At 38.4% G+C, this 17,103-nt stretch overlaps 2 protein-coding genes across 17 annotated transcripts in view; one reads left to right on the forward strand and one right to left on the reverse strand.

Moving 5' to 3' along the window:
* Positions 1–3,634, forward strand: part of MED12L (mediator complex subunit 12L) — a 603,739-nt gene extending 600,105 nt beyond the window's left edge. For 14 of the 16 annotated variants that reach the window (XM_072618312.1, XM_072618310.1, XM_072618323.1 and 11 more), the window contains 2 exons: positions 2,197–2,278; positions 3,027–3,634. In XM_072618312.1, coding sequence (XP_072474413.1) covers positions 2,197–2,278; positions 3,027–3,079 — 135 coding nt within the window. In that variant the 3' untranslated portion in view covers positions 3,080–3,634. Of the gene's footprint in view, positions 1–638; positions 688–2,196; positions 2,279–3,026 lie in introns of those variants that run through there. The other 2 variants (XM_072618315.1, XM_072618325.1) reach the window with 2 other exon arrangements.
* Positions 3,635–6,921: 3,287 nt separating this feature from the next.
* Positions 6,922–17,103, reverse strand: part of IGSF10 (immunoglobulin superfamily member 10) — a 33,012-nt gene continuing 22,830 nt past the window's right edge. Inside the window, exons 7-8 of the mRNA XM_072618308.1 lie at positions 15,893–16,793; positions 6,922–9,450 (exon numbers count right to left, since the gene is read on the reverse strand). Coding sequence (XP_072474409.1) covers positions 7,542–9,450; positions 15,893–16,793 — 2,810 coding nt within the window. The 3' untranslated portion in view covers positions 6,922–7,541. The remainder of the gene's footprint in view (positions 9,451–15,892; positions 16,794–17,103) is intronic.

The following is a 17,103-nucleotide window of genomic DNA, read 5'->3' on the forward strand; positions in this document are numbered from 1 at the left end:
ATTGTATCCCCAATTCCTGATACATACATAGTAGGCAGTTATTATAAATGCTTATTGATTGATCCTATTACCTTCTCATTACCACTTTACATAATGACCAGGGCTAGACTGGTGGCAATTTAGATTTCACTGAGTAAAACCTGATTGGAGAGATTAATGGAAGGCTAGGAGTCACTTTACAGCTAGGTCTCGACTAGAATGAAAAATAAATTCCCTGGAATGGTCACATTATTTGAATTCATTCCACATTTTTTCCATTGAGTTAGAACCAGCTGCCATATTTTAAATAATGCAAATTCAAATACATGTGTTATTATTCCTATTAATCAAAACTTAGCTGTATTCCTTTTTGTTTTAACTTTAGGCGACTGACTTCTTATAATAAAAACCTCCAATAACTTGTCTACATGCCACATCTGTCTATCTGTCATTATGCTGAGATGAGAATTTAAAATTGCTTCATTGTGTAAAATGTTGTGGTAGAAATTTCAATAATCACAATATTATATTTTTTCTCTTACCTTTTTTAAAGAAAAATAATAACACATTTTAGGGTGCCTTAAAATTTACAAAACACTTTCCTCCCCACAATTCAGTGAGGTAGGTAGTGAAAGTATTATTGTACCTTTTTTTTACAGATGAGGACACTGAGGCTCAGAGAGGTAGAGGCCCAGGGCCACACAGCTAGTAAGTGTCAGAGCCTGGATTTGAACTCAACATAGCAGGTTGTATTAATCATCACCATGGCAACACATTTGAACCTCTTTTATTTGCCAAGATTGGCACAGTATTTTCTTCAGTCATTCTTGATCATCATTAGGCCATAAACACAACATACTCTCAATTAAAAAAAACAAAACATTTTCTTCTTCAGATATCAGTTGGATTAGATGGAGTCTCAGGGCCCCAAGTCTAAGAGTCCTTGATTCTATGGAGGAAAGGAACTAGTGAACAGTAACAAAATAGAGAAAAGGAGGCATAGATACAGGGGGAAGGGATTCATTGGCTATGGACTCAGAAGATCTGAGTTCAGATCCTGCCTCTGATGTCAGCTACCCTCAAGACCCTGAGGAAAAGATAACCTCAGTGGGCTTTAATTTCCTCATCTATGAAATGAGGGGTTTGGACACTGAGGTCCCTTCTAACTAACTCTTGGATCCAGCAGACAATAATGAGAACAGCTTTGGATATGTTGAGTTTGAGGCACTAGAGAAATGTCCAGGCTGAAAAATTCTTTAGGCAGTTACAGATGGGAATTTGGAGCTCAGGTGAGAGGTCAGGGAGAGAAAAGACAGATCTAGAGCTAGCCCTGAGCCCATGAAAATAGAAGAGAATTCTTTTTTTTCTCTTCATCTCTTTCTCACAAAAATCATAAGATCTCCCCATTCCCATCTTGTCAGATTAACAACTTTAGCTTAGCTCCATTAAACAACTTTAAGTAAGCATTTGTTGGCTAATTGCTTTAATACTACTTCTTTGGGGAAAAGAAGTCCAAATTCCAACAGCTGACTTAGAAACAAACGTTTTCAACACAATCTGTTTCAATCAGGAACCCTCTGTACCAGGGCTTATTTATGTCTTAGGTGTTATGGACCCCGTTGGCAGTGAGGCTTATGGACCCTTTGTGAGAATATTTTTAAATTAAAAAATTACAAAGGATTGCAAAGATTATCAGTGACAAAGTGCATTTATCAAAATATTTTTTTAAAGGTTCTTGAACTCTAAATGCTGCCAAGGCACATTTCTAGTTTGATATAACATAAAAAGCAGAAGCTATATAAAGCTATAAAAGCAGAAGCCTTATCCATTATAGAGTGGCATAAGATGGTTTGCAGAAAATCAGTATCTCCTGTTCCCAAGTACATCCTAGTTGCCTGGACAATTTCAGTCCTTAAAAGGACATGAAATAGACAAGGGGCATAGTTGTCCCAACTGGCAAGTACACTAGACAGCGTACGTTCCACATCTTCACTTTTAATGCCAAACTGATATGTTGTTCATACAGTTCCTAGAATGTAACACTTATGTTCCCATTTTAATTTGGAGTGAAGAATTTTGCTTTGGTCGAAAATGATCTGGAGAAGAAGCATGTGTCTATATGTGTGTGTGTGCGTGTGTTTCTTGTTTTCCTTGATATGGTCCCTGATGGGAGTTACTCCAATCAACCTTCATACTGATCTCCTTTCGTGATTACAGTTTCCCAGGCAAGGCTTACAACAGACGCAGCAGCAGCAACAGACAGCAGCATTAGTCCGACAACTCCAGAAACAGCTTTCTAGTGAGTATTGGACTTGCGTTTGTACTCCACATGGGGAGGAAGAGGGGCAGAATCGTTTCCTCCTTTGCTTTGGACTTGGAGTATTTTGAAGGAGATACTCTTTACTCTTACATTCATTCAGCGAAGAAGTATCTGTGGTTACTTTCACTTAAAAAAGTGAAAACTGAATCAGAGAGCAAATGTTGTAATTCATACTCTGACACTGTTTAAAATTAGTCTGGAGAATGTTTTCCTTGGGCTTTATTTCTGTTGCTAAAATTGGTTGCCTTAGTTTTCAACCAAGTGAAAAAAGGGGTGTCACAAAATTACCTCTTTTTTGGATTATAGACTATAGTGGGTACCCTTTTTTTTTAGTTTGCTTTTATGAAAATGTAATATATGGAATTACCATGGGTAAAAGCTAATGTGGATGTTTCAGGAATTTGTTACTTAGCTTTGTAAAAGCTTATTTTAAAAATATACTTCACAAATATTTAGATTTCCTAGTTGTTTTCTAGAGGGCTAAGATAAATAAACTCTTCACCCCCCCCCCAAAATGCTGGGGTAAAGAAAAGATTGGCAGAATCCAGAGTCCCTTGGGTTCCATGTACTTCACTTTTTTTTACAGCTTCTTTTTAAGTCTGTGAATTTACTTGTCTTTTTTTTTAACTTATCTGTATTTGTTATTGTCTTTTTACTTCTCTATGCCACTCATTTGCATGTAAATAGCTAGCTACATTTTTATATGATTCATTTTTTTTCTCTTTAGGTAACCAGCCACAACAAGGAGTAACTCCATACGGGCATCCTTCCCACTTCTGAAACGTGGCTGAAGAAATGATACCTAGTTTGTGGTTTGCACTGAAAAAGAGCAAGTCAAATCCAATGCACTAGTTATTCTGAGAAATTTTCCTTTTTTCTCTATGGTTTCTTATAATTTTTGCCTTGATTTCTTTTTCGTACTACATTTAGAGTGAAGCTTTAACAGAAAGCAACAAGAAGCTTTGTTTGGGTTTGTTGCATTCAGCTTTAAAATCATTATCTGAGTTTGCTTCATCTGGGCAAACTTCTAAGAAGAATTTTGTGGGGAAGCATTTGAAATTGGTGCTTTTCTGAATCTTTGCATTTCAAAAAGAATGAAGAATGCTGGATCTTGCATTTTTATTTATTAGTGGCACAGCATTTTGGGAGGACCTGCGCTGGACCAAACTGCTCAATGGAAAAAAAGCAGGACAGATTTTGAAATACAGGTTGACTTGCTCATTAAGTGCTCACCTCTCAGATCCTTTAACAGTGGAAAGGACATTTCTTTGAGACCTATTCATTTTAAATGTTTGTAATTTCATAAGCACTTTATAAACTTTTTTTTGTTGTGGATCAATGACAGAATTTTTCCTCTCGCTTTCCTTGTGGTCAGAAGGTGCTGAAACAGTTTCTTGCTTATATTGAAACTTCCTAGGAGTTAAAGGCAGAGCTATGGGCTGAGGTTCTTAAACGTCATTGGTAGCTGTGTTCTAAAATCGCTTTCAGTTGGGGATCTCCTTAATAGGGGGCCTTTAGAAATGGACAAAATGTCATTCCTAAAGGCCTGCATTTACTACCATGTTATCACTAGCATTTCATGCCTGAGTTGGCAAGATGACTGTCCAAGTTCTTCTCTCTGGAGCCCTTTTGCCAGCTTAACAAAAATCCCTGTCCCCATCCTAGGCAAGTTCTTCAGAGCTATTCTGAGGTCCTGTAGTGCTCAGACATGGCACAGTTTCCCCAGAATCTCGCCCCTAAGGCCCCCAAAGCTATCCCTCTCATAAGGTATGCTTGGCTGTTTCTTTTGTATGGTAAGTATTTGCTCTTTTGAATTTAATTAATATCGTTAGTGTCAGTCTTGGTTGTGTATTGCCTATACTGTATTTATAAATTGGTGCAAAAAAGCACAAGTAAATTAATTATACATCAGATTTATTATAAAGAAATAATAACTATTTTAACTTTGTTCAAGTATGTGGTAATTTGCTCATATTAGAGTAAAAATTACAGTAAATGATTATCAGTTTGTGTAACTTAAGAGTATTCCATATGATATTTTTTTAGAATTAGATGCACAAATTTTGAATGTGAAAATTGCAGGGCATTTAAAAAACATACGGGGATATTTTCCCTGGTCTGTATTCATTAATTTTTTTTCATTTTTGCCATATGATTTTACATGTACAATAGTCAAACATACTGTGAATAGATGTCTATACTCAGCAAACTGCAGAGTGGCATTTTCCCACAAATGCCACTGATTCCACAGTAGGTGGTGATTTTGTTTTGAAATGCATTCTCTAGGTGATTTGTATTTTCTGTGGTGAGTGACTCATTGCACATTTTGACAAATGCAAACAACCTCCGATTCACATCTGCTTACTTTTGCCGTGGTAACATTCATGTGGACTGCTTTGTACACTGTGAAATACTCCATTCCAGCCCACATATTCTCAGTTTACTCTGGGCTGGGGAAGACTTTGCCAAAACATTAAGACCATTGTCATCCCTGAGTTAACAGTTTGTCTTTCTTTTCAGAACATCTGTCTGTAGAATTCAGCTTGTCGTTATAAGTATCGTCATTAATGTTAGTGAAGCAGTTCATTTATACATACTTCTCATTCAAATAATGTCACCACATTGAGAAAACGACTGGAATGTGATTCTCATGCCTAGTTAGTTCTGTTTTTCTTTTTTTTCCCTCTGCCCTTTGAAATCGATGGCATTAAAAATGCCGTTCTTAGGTGTTCGGGGATAATTTTTTCTCAAAGAGCAAATGACAATAATACTCTTTTTAGAATAATTGTTACAATCGCATAGCATTTGTAAGCACTTTATATTTTGCAGAAGTTATTTCAAGTAATTTATTAGTTATAACTCACATGAAAAGCCTGAGAGAGATCGGTATGATGATGTCCATTGGAGACTGAGGAACCCTGAAAGATTTCATCGCTCATGGACCATATGGGATGCTGGTAATAAAGCTAGGGCCAGAAATTAGGTTTCCTAAATATTGGTTTAAGAGTTTAAAAGGGGGAAAAAAAAAAAAGAAAATCTAACAGAATAAGCTCCACACCCCACCACATTTTCCTCAATTAATCTTCATCCTAAGATTTTTTAAAAAAATAAATGCAACATTTTGCACTCAAATGACTGGTTTTTAACCCCAGGAAAGAGGCTGTTAATATGTCCATTGATACATCCTGATACTTTCATGGTGAGGCAGAGAGAGGGAATTTTCTTAGTTTGAGAACAGAGTCCTTACCCATCTTCCAAAATAGGACCTAGGTTCCAACATGGTATAGAGTAGCTACTCAGTCTTTTGAACTTAAATGACCCTTCCTCCTTTACCAACATCAGTTCTTGCCATGCGTATGTGTAGCTTCAACACACACACACACACACACACACACACACACACACACACACACGCAGATTCTATTTGCCCTTAACTTGGCAGCAAGTGGAGACAAGTCATTATAATAAATGGGATCTCTTGACCCATCACCACCAATGTAGTCATCAGATGGTCTCCTAAGCAGGGCAATTAAAATGCTGTCATATTTAAAACATGTCTAACAATGGATACATGCCAGTGATTGTTTTTTTAATGTGCTAATAGGTAGGGTATTTAAAACATAAGCATTGACATGCAGCCACTGGTAGATGAGCCACCCAGTCTATATATTCTCCATGGGATTGGCATTTGGTAGCTGGTGGGGGTGGGACAGAGAAGGAAATAATTATACCATCCTCAATTTTAAATGCCCAGGGATGATCTGTACAAACTCTGCCTGAACCTTCCTCTTTATTGACCCAATTTTCCTTCCTAAAAAAATAGGCAGGCATTTACATTTTATGATCCAGAATTTATGCTTGAATATCTGACCTTCTAGAGTTACAAAGAAGTTAATGGCCTGTGGCTTCCCCAAGATACATTAATTCCTGTTCAACTGATCACTTCATATGAATGCAGTTCAGTGAATTAGAAAAGAAAGCATTTCATAAAAGTTGATTGAATGATCGATCTTTCAATTTGAAATGCAGTGTAATTTCATTTGTAGCCTATAAGTCCCCTACTTAACTTTTTCTCATAAAGAAATTCTCTAGCTTTTGAAGGCTATATAGCTCATAATTCAGTGTGGCATCCTTTGGAGAGAAGAAGCAACCTGGTGGAATGGATAATAAAGTGAGGAAGACCTGGGTTCAAATCCTGCCTCTGACACTTACCTATGGCTGTGTCATTTAACTTTGCAGTGCTCTAGGCCACTTTGACTAGGAGTTCAAGATGAGTGGGCCATTTTTATCAATGGAGGTGGTTTCCATAGTGGACACTGCTTACTGGTAGACTCACAAATACACATTCTCTCTCTCTCTCTCTCTCTCTCTCTCTCTCTTTCTCTCTCTCTCTCCCTCTCTCTCCTTACATAAATATGTGTATATATATATATATATCCATATATATATATATATGTGTGTATATATATATATACATATAATACACACACACACCCCTAAAGCCTGGGGTCTCTGTAAGACTTCAAATTATTGAAAAAAAGTTTTCTTGCATTTTCAATAGAGAAATTGGCAGACCATAATTACCTCTTCCTTTACCTTATTAAGTTCAGTTGCATTTTAAATTTGAGAGTCTGACAACATTTATTGTTAAAATCCAGCTCTTAAGACTTCAAAACTTCCCTGTCAAAGAAAATTTACAGTATGAAAGTACAATGTGTCATGAGCAAGACAGTTCAACATTTGTCTTCTGTAGGTTTTGACAAAATATTTGTACACCAGGATGGTAGTTTACCACTCATGACACAATGATCTTTTTCGGTTTTCTATAATGTGGGTGCCATGCTTATAATGATACAAGATGGACGCTAGGCAACTGTAGGAGTTGAGGAGTAGGTCTGGGTCTGCCCTTTACTGAAGAATTCAGGTACATTCAAGATTTCTTATTTTATGGGGAAATATGTTTTTTGGTCATTGTTATTTGTTGGCAAAATAAAAGTGCCTTAAGTTAAAGTTTGTTTTGAAATCCATTTGGTCATTGAAGAAATCAGTAGGAGTTCATCATGTAAGATTTTTTTCCAAGGTTGTTTTTTTTTTTTTGCATGTCCATTGTAAATTTAATACTGTAAATGTATTTAAAATCATTTACATGCCTATGGCTGCCTTTGATTAAACTTCTTCCTAAAATGGACTTTGTCCAGATGTAGACTCTGTTAACAGCTGTTCAGATGGTTACTTGCTCATCTCAGATCACTTGAACATAAGTTGTTGCATAATCACTCCCAAGCTGATTCTTTGCTGTGCATGTATATATCCCTGAATCTGATGTCTTGGGGTTCTGAAGAATGAGTGTGCCTTGTGGGTGAAGGAGTTCACTTCTGCTTGACCTGACTTTGCTTGATACAGAAAGCACTGAGTGGTCAGGCATTTCCCATGTAACTTCTGGTTTTGGTATCCCCAGAGCCATGCAGTGGAGATGAATGGCTGCTCCAGTCAACGTGTGTACGTTCCTTGGGGGCCGATTGGTAATCCGTGGTGGGTACGCAACAATCATGACTGGAATGGTGATTGCGGCCTCACCAATGCTGTTCTGCGCTTTGCATACATAGCTTCCTCTGTCTTGAGGAGTGACCTTGCTGAGGACTAACGTGCCATTTTCATGTAATGTGTATTTTCCATTAATTTGAGGCCTGTCTATCACATGACCACTGGGCACTGTCCAGATGATGTTTGGTTTAGGGCTTCCATCAGACATACAATGAAGGGATACAGACTCCCCAGTGATGCTCTTTATCATTCCCTGCACATAGGTAAGAATAACAGGTTTCTGGCCAATTTCCAATATAATTAGTTTTTCAATGTACCCAACTTTATTTCTTGCAGCACAACGATATTTCCCTGCATCATCCCTAGTTGGTTTAATAATAATCAAAGAACCATTTCTTCCTTGTTGATACCGGGAATTTGGGTTTCCACTAGAAAATCGTGTGCCATTGGGTAAAAGCCAAATGATTTCTGGGGGTGGATTTCCATCCACAGAACAGTTTAGTGCCATGGGCTTCCCGGGCTGAGCTACAACTTTTTCATTAAATGGATTTCTGAATGTTGGTCGTCGTAGCATTTCTAATACCTTCAACTGAACTACCAGGACACTCTCTCCACCATCATTACGAGCAGTGCAGATAAAATCTGCAGTGTCAGTGAGCCTGACATTCCTTATTTCTAGGGTGCCATTCTTATGGACAGTGATCCTGCTCCCATAATATGGTGCTGTGAGGAAAATGTTGTCAGGCATAATCCACATTATTTCTGGTGGAGGTGTCCCTTCTCCTTGGCAATCCAGGTATTTCTTGGAGTGCTGCACAGCAGTTGTTTTGATGACCGTTTTGTTGGAATATAGGCCATTGATCAGGGGAAGCTTGGAGACTACATCCAATCTGTATAGTCTTGTATCATCCCCACTTGGATTTCGTGCAACACACATGTACTCTCCAGAATCGAGCAACTTTACTTTGCCAATAGATAATGCTCCATTGTCACCCAGCAAGTATCTGTCAGTAGAAGATGAAATTATGTCACTGGAAGGGAGCAACCAAAATATTTGGGGCTTGGGCTCCCCAATGACCTCACAGACAAGTACTGCAGTTTCCCCAGCAGTCACTCTAATGTAAGTCTTGTGACTCTGTCTTATCCGAGGGGCAGCTGTAACAACTGTCAGGTGAACCTTCATTTCATCTTTTCCTAGAGTGTTCTGTGCATAACAAGTATAATCTCCTTCCTCTGCAATTCCAACCTTGTTGAAATACAATGTACCATTATCAAAAAGGATGTATCGCCGAGACCGTCGCCTGCCATCATCTGCTTGCATAACGTTGTTTATCATCGTTCCATCTGGCAGACTCCAAGATATCTCTGGCACAGGGGAACCTGAAGCTTTGCAGTCCACTTGGAAGTCTTTCCCATGTAGTACTTGCTTCTTGAAGTGCTGCTTGTGGTCAATTTTGGCAGGTTTCATTCTCAGGCTAACTTTCATCAAAATCAGGTCATCACCAATTTTATTTCTGGCAACACACAAATAATCACCTGCATCCTTTTCGGTGACTGCCCCAATAAACAAGGATCCATTGGGATAGACATGGATCCGACTGCCCATCCTGAGGGGGGAAAAAGATTAATTTTTAATTTGTACATATAACATGAAAGAGGGGAGGAAGAAATAAAATTTATCACAAATAAACTTAAATTTATGAATGTTTTCTGAAACTTTTGTGGTTATGTTGCTTTCATTTTTAATCTGTTTCTCTAAATAGTATAAGAGTCTTAACTGCAAAAATGTTTATTTGTGGTTGTTACTGCATAAAAAATCCACACAGTGCACTGAAACAGGTTTTTAAAAATCAAAAGCATTTATTGACTAATCGTGGTCTCACATTTCACATGCATGAAGGAACTAATTTTTTGCCTGTGTTTAAAGTAAGAATTTTATGTTTCTCTTACTAGGGTATTGATGCAATAAAATGTTCACATTCTTTGAGAGATAACATGCTAAGAATTTTAGAATAATAGCAACCTCCCTCCAGAGACCATTTTTTCTGATCAAAAAAATCTGAAATCATTTTCACCAATGTGTTTAGTGCAGATAAGATGTTCTATGACTTACATTTTGTGATAGTGCTATGCTTTTCTAAAGAAAGTACCTTAACTAGTCTACCTACAAAGAGAACTCCTACAAGAATATCTGTCTTATCACCTCAAATCACCTCATACAAGCAGTTGCCCTTCTTGCCTACAATGTGTTCCAAGGGGAAAAAAACTGTCTGGAGAGGGTAACATAAAAATGGATGGATAGATGGATGGATGGATGGATGGATGGATGGATGGATGGATGGATGGACCAATGGTCACTGCATAATACAAGGTTCACCTTTTTTGCCACTAGATGGCAATGAGGCTCTAACAAGGTAAAATGGTGGTTGAGATTAGTTAAGATTATAGATTTAGATCTCGAAAAGATTCTGTTCAGTTATCTCAGTCATGTCCCATTCTTTGTGACCTCATTTGGGGTTTTCTTAGCAAAGATACTGTAGTGGTTTGCGACTTTCTTCTACAGCTCATTTTAAAGATAAGGAAATTGAAGCCAACAGGGTAAAGTGACTTGTCCAGGAGCACACAGCTAGTAAGTGTCTGAGATCAGATTTGAATTCGGGAAGATGAACCTTTCTGACTGAACCACCCAGCTGCCTACAGAAGAGACTTTAAAGGCTACTGATTTCAAACTTTTCAGTTTTTACAGAAGAGTAAACTGAGGCACAGAGAAGGAAAATGACCTATTCAGGGTCACAAAGCAATCAAGTATCTATCTAGGAGGACTTTGAACCCAGACTTCCCTTACTCCAAGTCCAGTCCTCTAAACTACAAATCAGGATCTATAACTGATCAATGAACAGATCATGGCCCTCCAGGTGACCAGTAAATGCCCTTTATAGGCATGATACCCAAAAGGCACAATTTGCGTGAAAATGAGAACTAAACAAAACAACTTTATGCCAGAATTTTAATTAGACCAAAAATTATTCTAACAGATAACAGGGTAGTATATATATACATATATATATATATATATATTTTTTTTTTGAAAAATACTGAGGCTTTTTTGTTTTGTTTATGTCTTGATTCACTAATGTGTTCTCTGTGAAGAAGCCCTTTGTCCTCTGGAAACAAATAGGACAAGCTTAATCTCTTCATATATTATCCTTTCCTTGAGATAACCTTGAGAGCTTTCCTATCTCTCCGGAATCTTCTCCATGCTAAATCTTCAAGGCACCTCTTGTGACCCATAACACTTTGCATTTGACCACTTTACTTGAAACAGCAACTACTTTTAAGCATCAGCTCTAATATAGCAAAGGTTTTTTTTTTAGCCCATGAAGCAGATAGGTTGCACAGTGGGTTAAAACCCTTAAGTCGTGTAATCGTTGCTAGATGAGTTTCTCTTGCAAAGTAGCTTTTGAATGTTTGTGTTTTGCCAAACCTCCCCATTTTTCATGTTGCCTAAATCTGTTTCTGATCAAGTTACCATTTTAACCAGGCTGTTTTTATGGCTGGCTGCCATTAGGCAAAGTTTTACTCCCTCACGATGACTTTGTGGTGTCAACTGTGAATGGAAGTGATTATCCTCAGCAAAAGTTCTTGCTGTTCCTGAGGTGGCATTGAATAAAACATCCCCTGCTTTCTAGTAATTGAGAGAAAGAGGATAGCCTTTGCCATACAAAGAGACTTAGAATTGAGTGGAGGGATATCTTTGATTAACGAATGAACTACCATATATAGCAAGAATAACCCTTCTGAGGGATCCTAATGCATTTTTAAGCAAAGCAGTTAATCTGTAGCATAGCAGTTAGCTGGCAGCATTGTGCTGAGTGTCAGACCTTGAGTCAGGAAGACTCATCTTCCTGAGGTCAAATCTGGCCTCAGACACTTACTAGCTCTGTGACCCTGGGTGAGTCACTTAACCCTGTTTGCCTCTGTTTCCTTATCTGTAAAATAAGCTGGAGAAAGAAATGTCAAAGTGCATAACAGAGGCAGCATGTTGTAGGAAATGGTCTTGGTGCCGAGGGCCTGAGTTCAAGTTCTCCCTCTTACACAAACTAACTATATGACCCTGGGCAAGTCATTCAACTGCATTTTGGGCAACTAAAGACAAGTTCCTACAGTAGTAGAGAGCCTCATTGGGAGCTCCCTATACTAATGAAATCACCAATCCGGTGCCTAGCCTGGCACAGAGTCGATGCTCAATAAATGTTTGTTAACATATTGTCAACAGATTAACCCTACTCTTAATAATGTGTGTGTGAATGTGTGAAGAGAGGCATTTTGGCAAAATAGAATGCCAGCTCCAGAATGAGGAAAATCTGGATCGGTTTCATTTTTGACTTGGGCTGTGTAACTCTGGACAAATCAGTTCATTTTTCAGTACCCCTAGACAACTATATAGAACTATAAATTTGAGACCTACGTTAAGGACCTACATTGGTAGCGTTTCCTCACCACAAGTTCCCTAAATGGAATCAAATTCAGATGACCTCTCCCAAAATACGGGTATGAAATTTTTAGTATTTAGTATTGCATATGATGTGGTCTGTCATATACATTCTAATTCTATGGAACAAGATGCCCCTTCCAGGCTAAGCCATCATCTCTAATCTCATCACCATACTGCTAGTTCAGCCTTGATTCAGCCATCTCCCCAAGACTCTTCTCCTCTGGACTGGAGGGTGTAATACCAAACTCCTCCCTGTGTCTTCCTTTACAGAGAGCAGAAACTGGACCTTGTGTCTCATTCCACTCTGCATTTGTTGCCGTCTGGTTTCAACTCCACAGAAACAAGACAGCCCCACATAGGGTCCCTTCTGATATTATCATCCCCCCCTTCTTGTCTCCTTTCATAAGCTGCCTTTTCCCCACGCCCCCATCATTAGATTGTAAGGTCATTGAGACCCAGGACTGTCTTTTTATTAATTGTATCCTCAGAGCTTTAGTTCAGTGCTTGGCACACTTAAAATGTTTATTGGATTAGATGTACGTAATAAAAATAATGCCTAGCATTTATATAGCTCTGAGGTTTGCAAAGCACTGTACATATGTTACAGTGCTTTCTTACAACAAATCTGTAAGGAAAGTGATAATAATATCTTCATTTTACAGATGAGAAAACAGGCTGGGAGTGATTAAGTGACTTTCTCACGGTAACACTACTTAGTGTCTGAGACAGAATTTGAACTTGGGTCTTCCTGAGTTCCAGCTCTTACTGTGCCACATGTATATGTTTGTGTGTGTGTATATACATATGCATGTGCATATACATACATGTAATTGATATGAGTATGTATGTTATATAAATATAATATATTGTTATATAAATATATCTGTAAAATGTGAAATTGAATAATTCAAGGATGTATGATTTTGTAGATGACATATCACAGAATGTCAGTTGGAAGAAACTTCAGAGACCATCTAGCCCAACCCATACATGAGAAGATTCCTATAACATTCAGCAAGCCAACATTTGTTTGGAGACCTCTCATGAGGGGGGACCCCACTACCTCCTGAGACAATCCATTTTGTTTTTGAATAGGTCTAATTCTCAGGGACTTTGTTCTTATATCAAGAGGCAATACTGGGAAGTGGAAAGAGTCCAAATTTGAAGTCAAAAGGAGCTGGATTAAAATCTCTCCCCCGATACTTTGGGTAAGTCTCCACTTTGCCTCCCTAGCCTCAGTATTCTCCCCTGTAATGAGATGAACAAAGTGATCTCTATCTAGGTTCCTTCTACCTCTAAGCCTATGATCTGCCTCTTGGGGACTTGGAACTGTCACTCCTAATTCTGTCCCTTGGGGCTGAGCAGAACAAGGCTAATCTGTCTTCCACATGACAGTTCCTCAAATACTTGAAGACAGATCTCGTGTTTCCCCGTAAATCTTTAAGCTAAACATCCCCAGTTCCTTCATATGGCATAGTGCCCTTACAAAAAGTGGCACCCAGAACTGAACATAACACTCCTAACGTAGTCTCACCAGAACAACTACAGTGGAGCTATTCTCTCCCTTCCTGGGTCTCATGTTTCATTAAAAACCCCAGATTTTTTTCCAGATGTTCTATTGGGAACCATGCCTTGAGTTTCAAACTTGGGAAGTTGATTTTTGGAGCCCAAACATAAGAGTGATGAACTGATGCCTAACCAAGTCTTAAATCTCAAACTTGTAAAATTGATTTTTGGAGCCTAAGTATAATGCCTTACACTTATCTTTATTAGATTTCAGCTCAGCATTCTAGCTTGCTTAAATCTTTTTGATGGGGGAATTTCTTTCACCAAATAGACCACAACATACATACATATATGTATATATATATATGTGTGTATATATATATGTCAAATGGTAAATGTGGTTCCAGTGGTGGTTGTGAGTAAAATATTTTTGCCCTGCTGCCAAACTGATGCTGAGATTCTCTGAACTTGACCAGTCTTGACCTTGGATAAAATACCGATCCCTACGTCTATGCTCAAAGTCATTCCAAGTGGACATGACTTACTAGAGGTCACACCCTGCTGATATAGCTTTCAAGGATCCAGGGGAACCTCCAAAACACAGAAGAAGACTTTGAGATATATATATGTATTGTATAGAGAGATGAGAAGTACCTCAGTGACTCTAGCATTATGAATGCCTTATAGTGAAGCCATTCTAGAGGGGAGGAGCCATTCTGAAGGAATAAATTAACTAGTATATAGTGACCTGATTTTTCTCTTGTGTCTATTGTTGTGTCCACATGGAGAAATCAGGAAATTATTCTGCACTTTTGACTTTTATTGTAAAAGAGTTTTGTGAGAGGTCCAAAAAGATTTATGGATATCAAATACCAGATTTAAGGTCCTGGTCTTTTTTGGTGTCTAGGAGCAAGGTAATACCTCCATCGACTGAGCTCTGCGGGTATTCTGTAAGTGACACCTTGGAGGTGCAAATGACTAGGTGAAACTTTTGAACTTTGCCTGACATTAAAGTCATATACACCTGGTTTGGGAGTAAGTTCAAGGAGAAAAGCATTAAGGGTAAAGTTACTAACTGTATTCAAGGCTAGAATTAGGCTAATGATCTTTCTTTCCTTCTACACACATTCTGCTGTGCAATATGGTATCTGCCTCATTCTGAGACCACCAGGGATATACATCTGTGTGGGGCAAAGTGGCTATGAAAGCTTTCCAAAGCCCTCCAGTAGCATTCTACTGCTACTACCATTCCATCTTTGTGTTGCCATGTTCCCAAAATGTGCTCCACGCCTACCCAGTATTCCAGTACTTCAGCTTCTGCCCTGGGAATTTAGGCTTCTCATCGACTAGTGTTCACTCTATGACTGACTGAGACCCAGCACACTGCATCTCCCATGCTATTTTCAAGACATTTCATTCCTCACCCCACCTCTGCTTTCTACCCCTAGCTAGGCTGTCAGGGGATAGAGTACTGCACCTGGAGTCAAGAACACATGAGTTCAAATCTGGCCTCAGACACTATGTGTGTCATTGGGCAAGTCACTTATCTACCATCTGTCTCAGTTTCCTCATTTGTGAAATGGGGGTAATGATGGTGAAATATTTCCAAAGTGACTTGCAAAAAGTGCTATATAAATGCTAACTATGATCATTCCTATTGTTTTAGTATTATTACATTTGCATCCATTCATACACTAAAAATTCATAACAGAATAGGTCTACCTAATAGAGACCAAAGATTTTCTTCTCTTCTTATCCACCTACTGATGTACTTGGTATTTTTTCACTACTCTTGATGTGGGAGCCCATGTTCGTTCCACGCCAATTTAACTATATTAATTCAAATAAGAAGTTGACTTATTGTATCAGAAGCATGATACTTGGTATTTCTTCCTTGGATGTTTTTGGAAAAGTAACCTATAATAAATGACTATTTGAATCCCTTATTTGTAGACTATATATGCCTTCTGGGCTACTTACCATTTTGTTATCTTCTGGTAGCTGTGGAGCTAAATAGCTTAAAGAGAGTACAAAGGTTTTATTCTTACCTATGCCACTGGTCCACAATTGCCTTAGATGGTAACCTCCAGAGTATTTTGGGCTTGGGTTCTCCAGTAGCTGAACAGTTAAGTAACAATTTGTCTCCAAAGTTCACTTCTGTCAGTTTCTGGGAGGCATTTTCTATCCTGGGAATGGTATCTCTCTCTTCTACTATTAGGTTGACTACTCTTCGCTCTGAACCAGTGGAACTGGTAGCTATGCATTCATAGGTACCCCTGTCTGAAGAAGCTATATTTCGTATATAAAGAGTACCATTTGGAAACAGGAACCACTTGGCATTTATAAACTGTAAAGGTTTTACTTCGGTGCCATCAAAAAGCACCCAGTGAACACTGGGCTGAGGGTTTCCTTTAGCTGTACAGGGCAATTTCAAATTTTCACCCCATATCCCAGTGATAAATTGTCTCTTTTGTTCCAAGATAATTGGTGGTGCAGCAATAACTTGTATCTTAACTAGCCATGAATCCATCCCAGCTGGGTTATTGGCCATGCAGGTATAAACTCCACGGTCATAAACAGTGAGTGCATTGATGACCAAAGTCCCATCTGATTTTACCACAGCCTGGTTGTTTGCCTGAGATGATTTTGAAACCACTGTTTGGTTTGCGAGAATCCAGGAAATTTTAGGGGTAGGCCTTCCTTCAGCTCTACATTTTACTTCCACAGAACTACCAGAGTGGGCAGTAATTTCCTTTGTTCGGCCTTCCAGGATCCTAGGAGGATAGGCTATCACTGACAAAGTGACATGAAGTCTGTCTGAGCCATGCTGATTGGCAGCCACACATAGGTACTGTCCACGGTCCTGAATCTTCACGTTCTGAATGAAGAGAGTACCATTAGAGAATACTTCAAATTTGCTCTCCCGTATTTCTTCAGATAAAACAATTCCTGATAAAGATGAAAGGAAAAACACTTTGAGTTATGGGATTCTGGAAGGCTATGTTTTCTGTAAAGAGGACAATTTTTAAGAGAAGTTCAGTTCCTCTTAAAGTGACAGAGGGAAAGATGCTTTGAATGAATGTATTTTAAATGAAGTTTAAGTTACAGTTATAGATGAGTCAAGGAATTGCATAGATTTTTCCATTATATTTGACTACTATTGAATTTATTTAAAAATTTCCATTATCAGTGCAATTATACTTTAATGCACTTCATTCTATCTTTGTTTTCTTACTCATGTCAAATATGTATGTGTGCT

The sequence above is a fragment of the Notamacropus eugenii genome, chromosome 6 (genome assembly GCF_028372415.1).
Source record: "Notamacropus eugenii isolate mMacEug1 chromosome 6, mMacEug1.pri_v2, whole genome shotgun sequence".
NCBI classification, from domain to species: Eukaryota; Metazoa; Chordata; class Mammalia; order Diprotodontia; family Macropodidae; genus Notamacropus; species Notamacropus eugenii.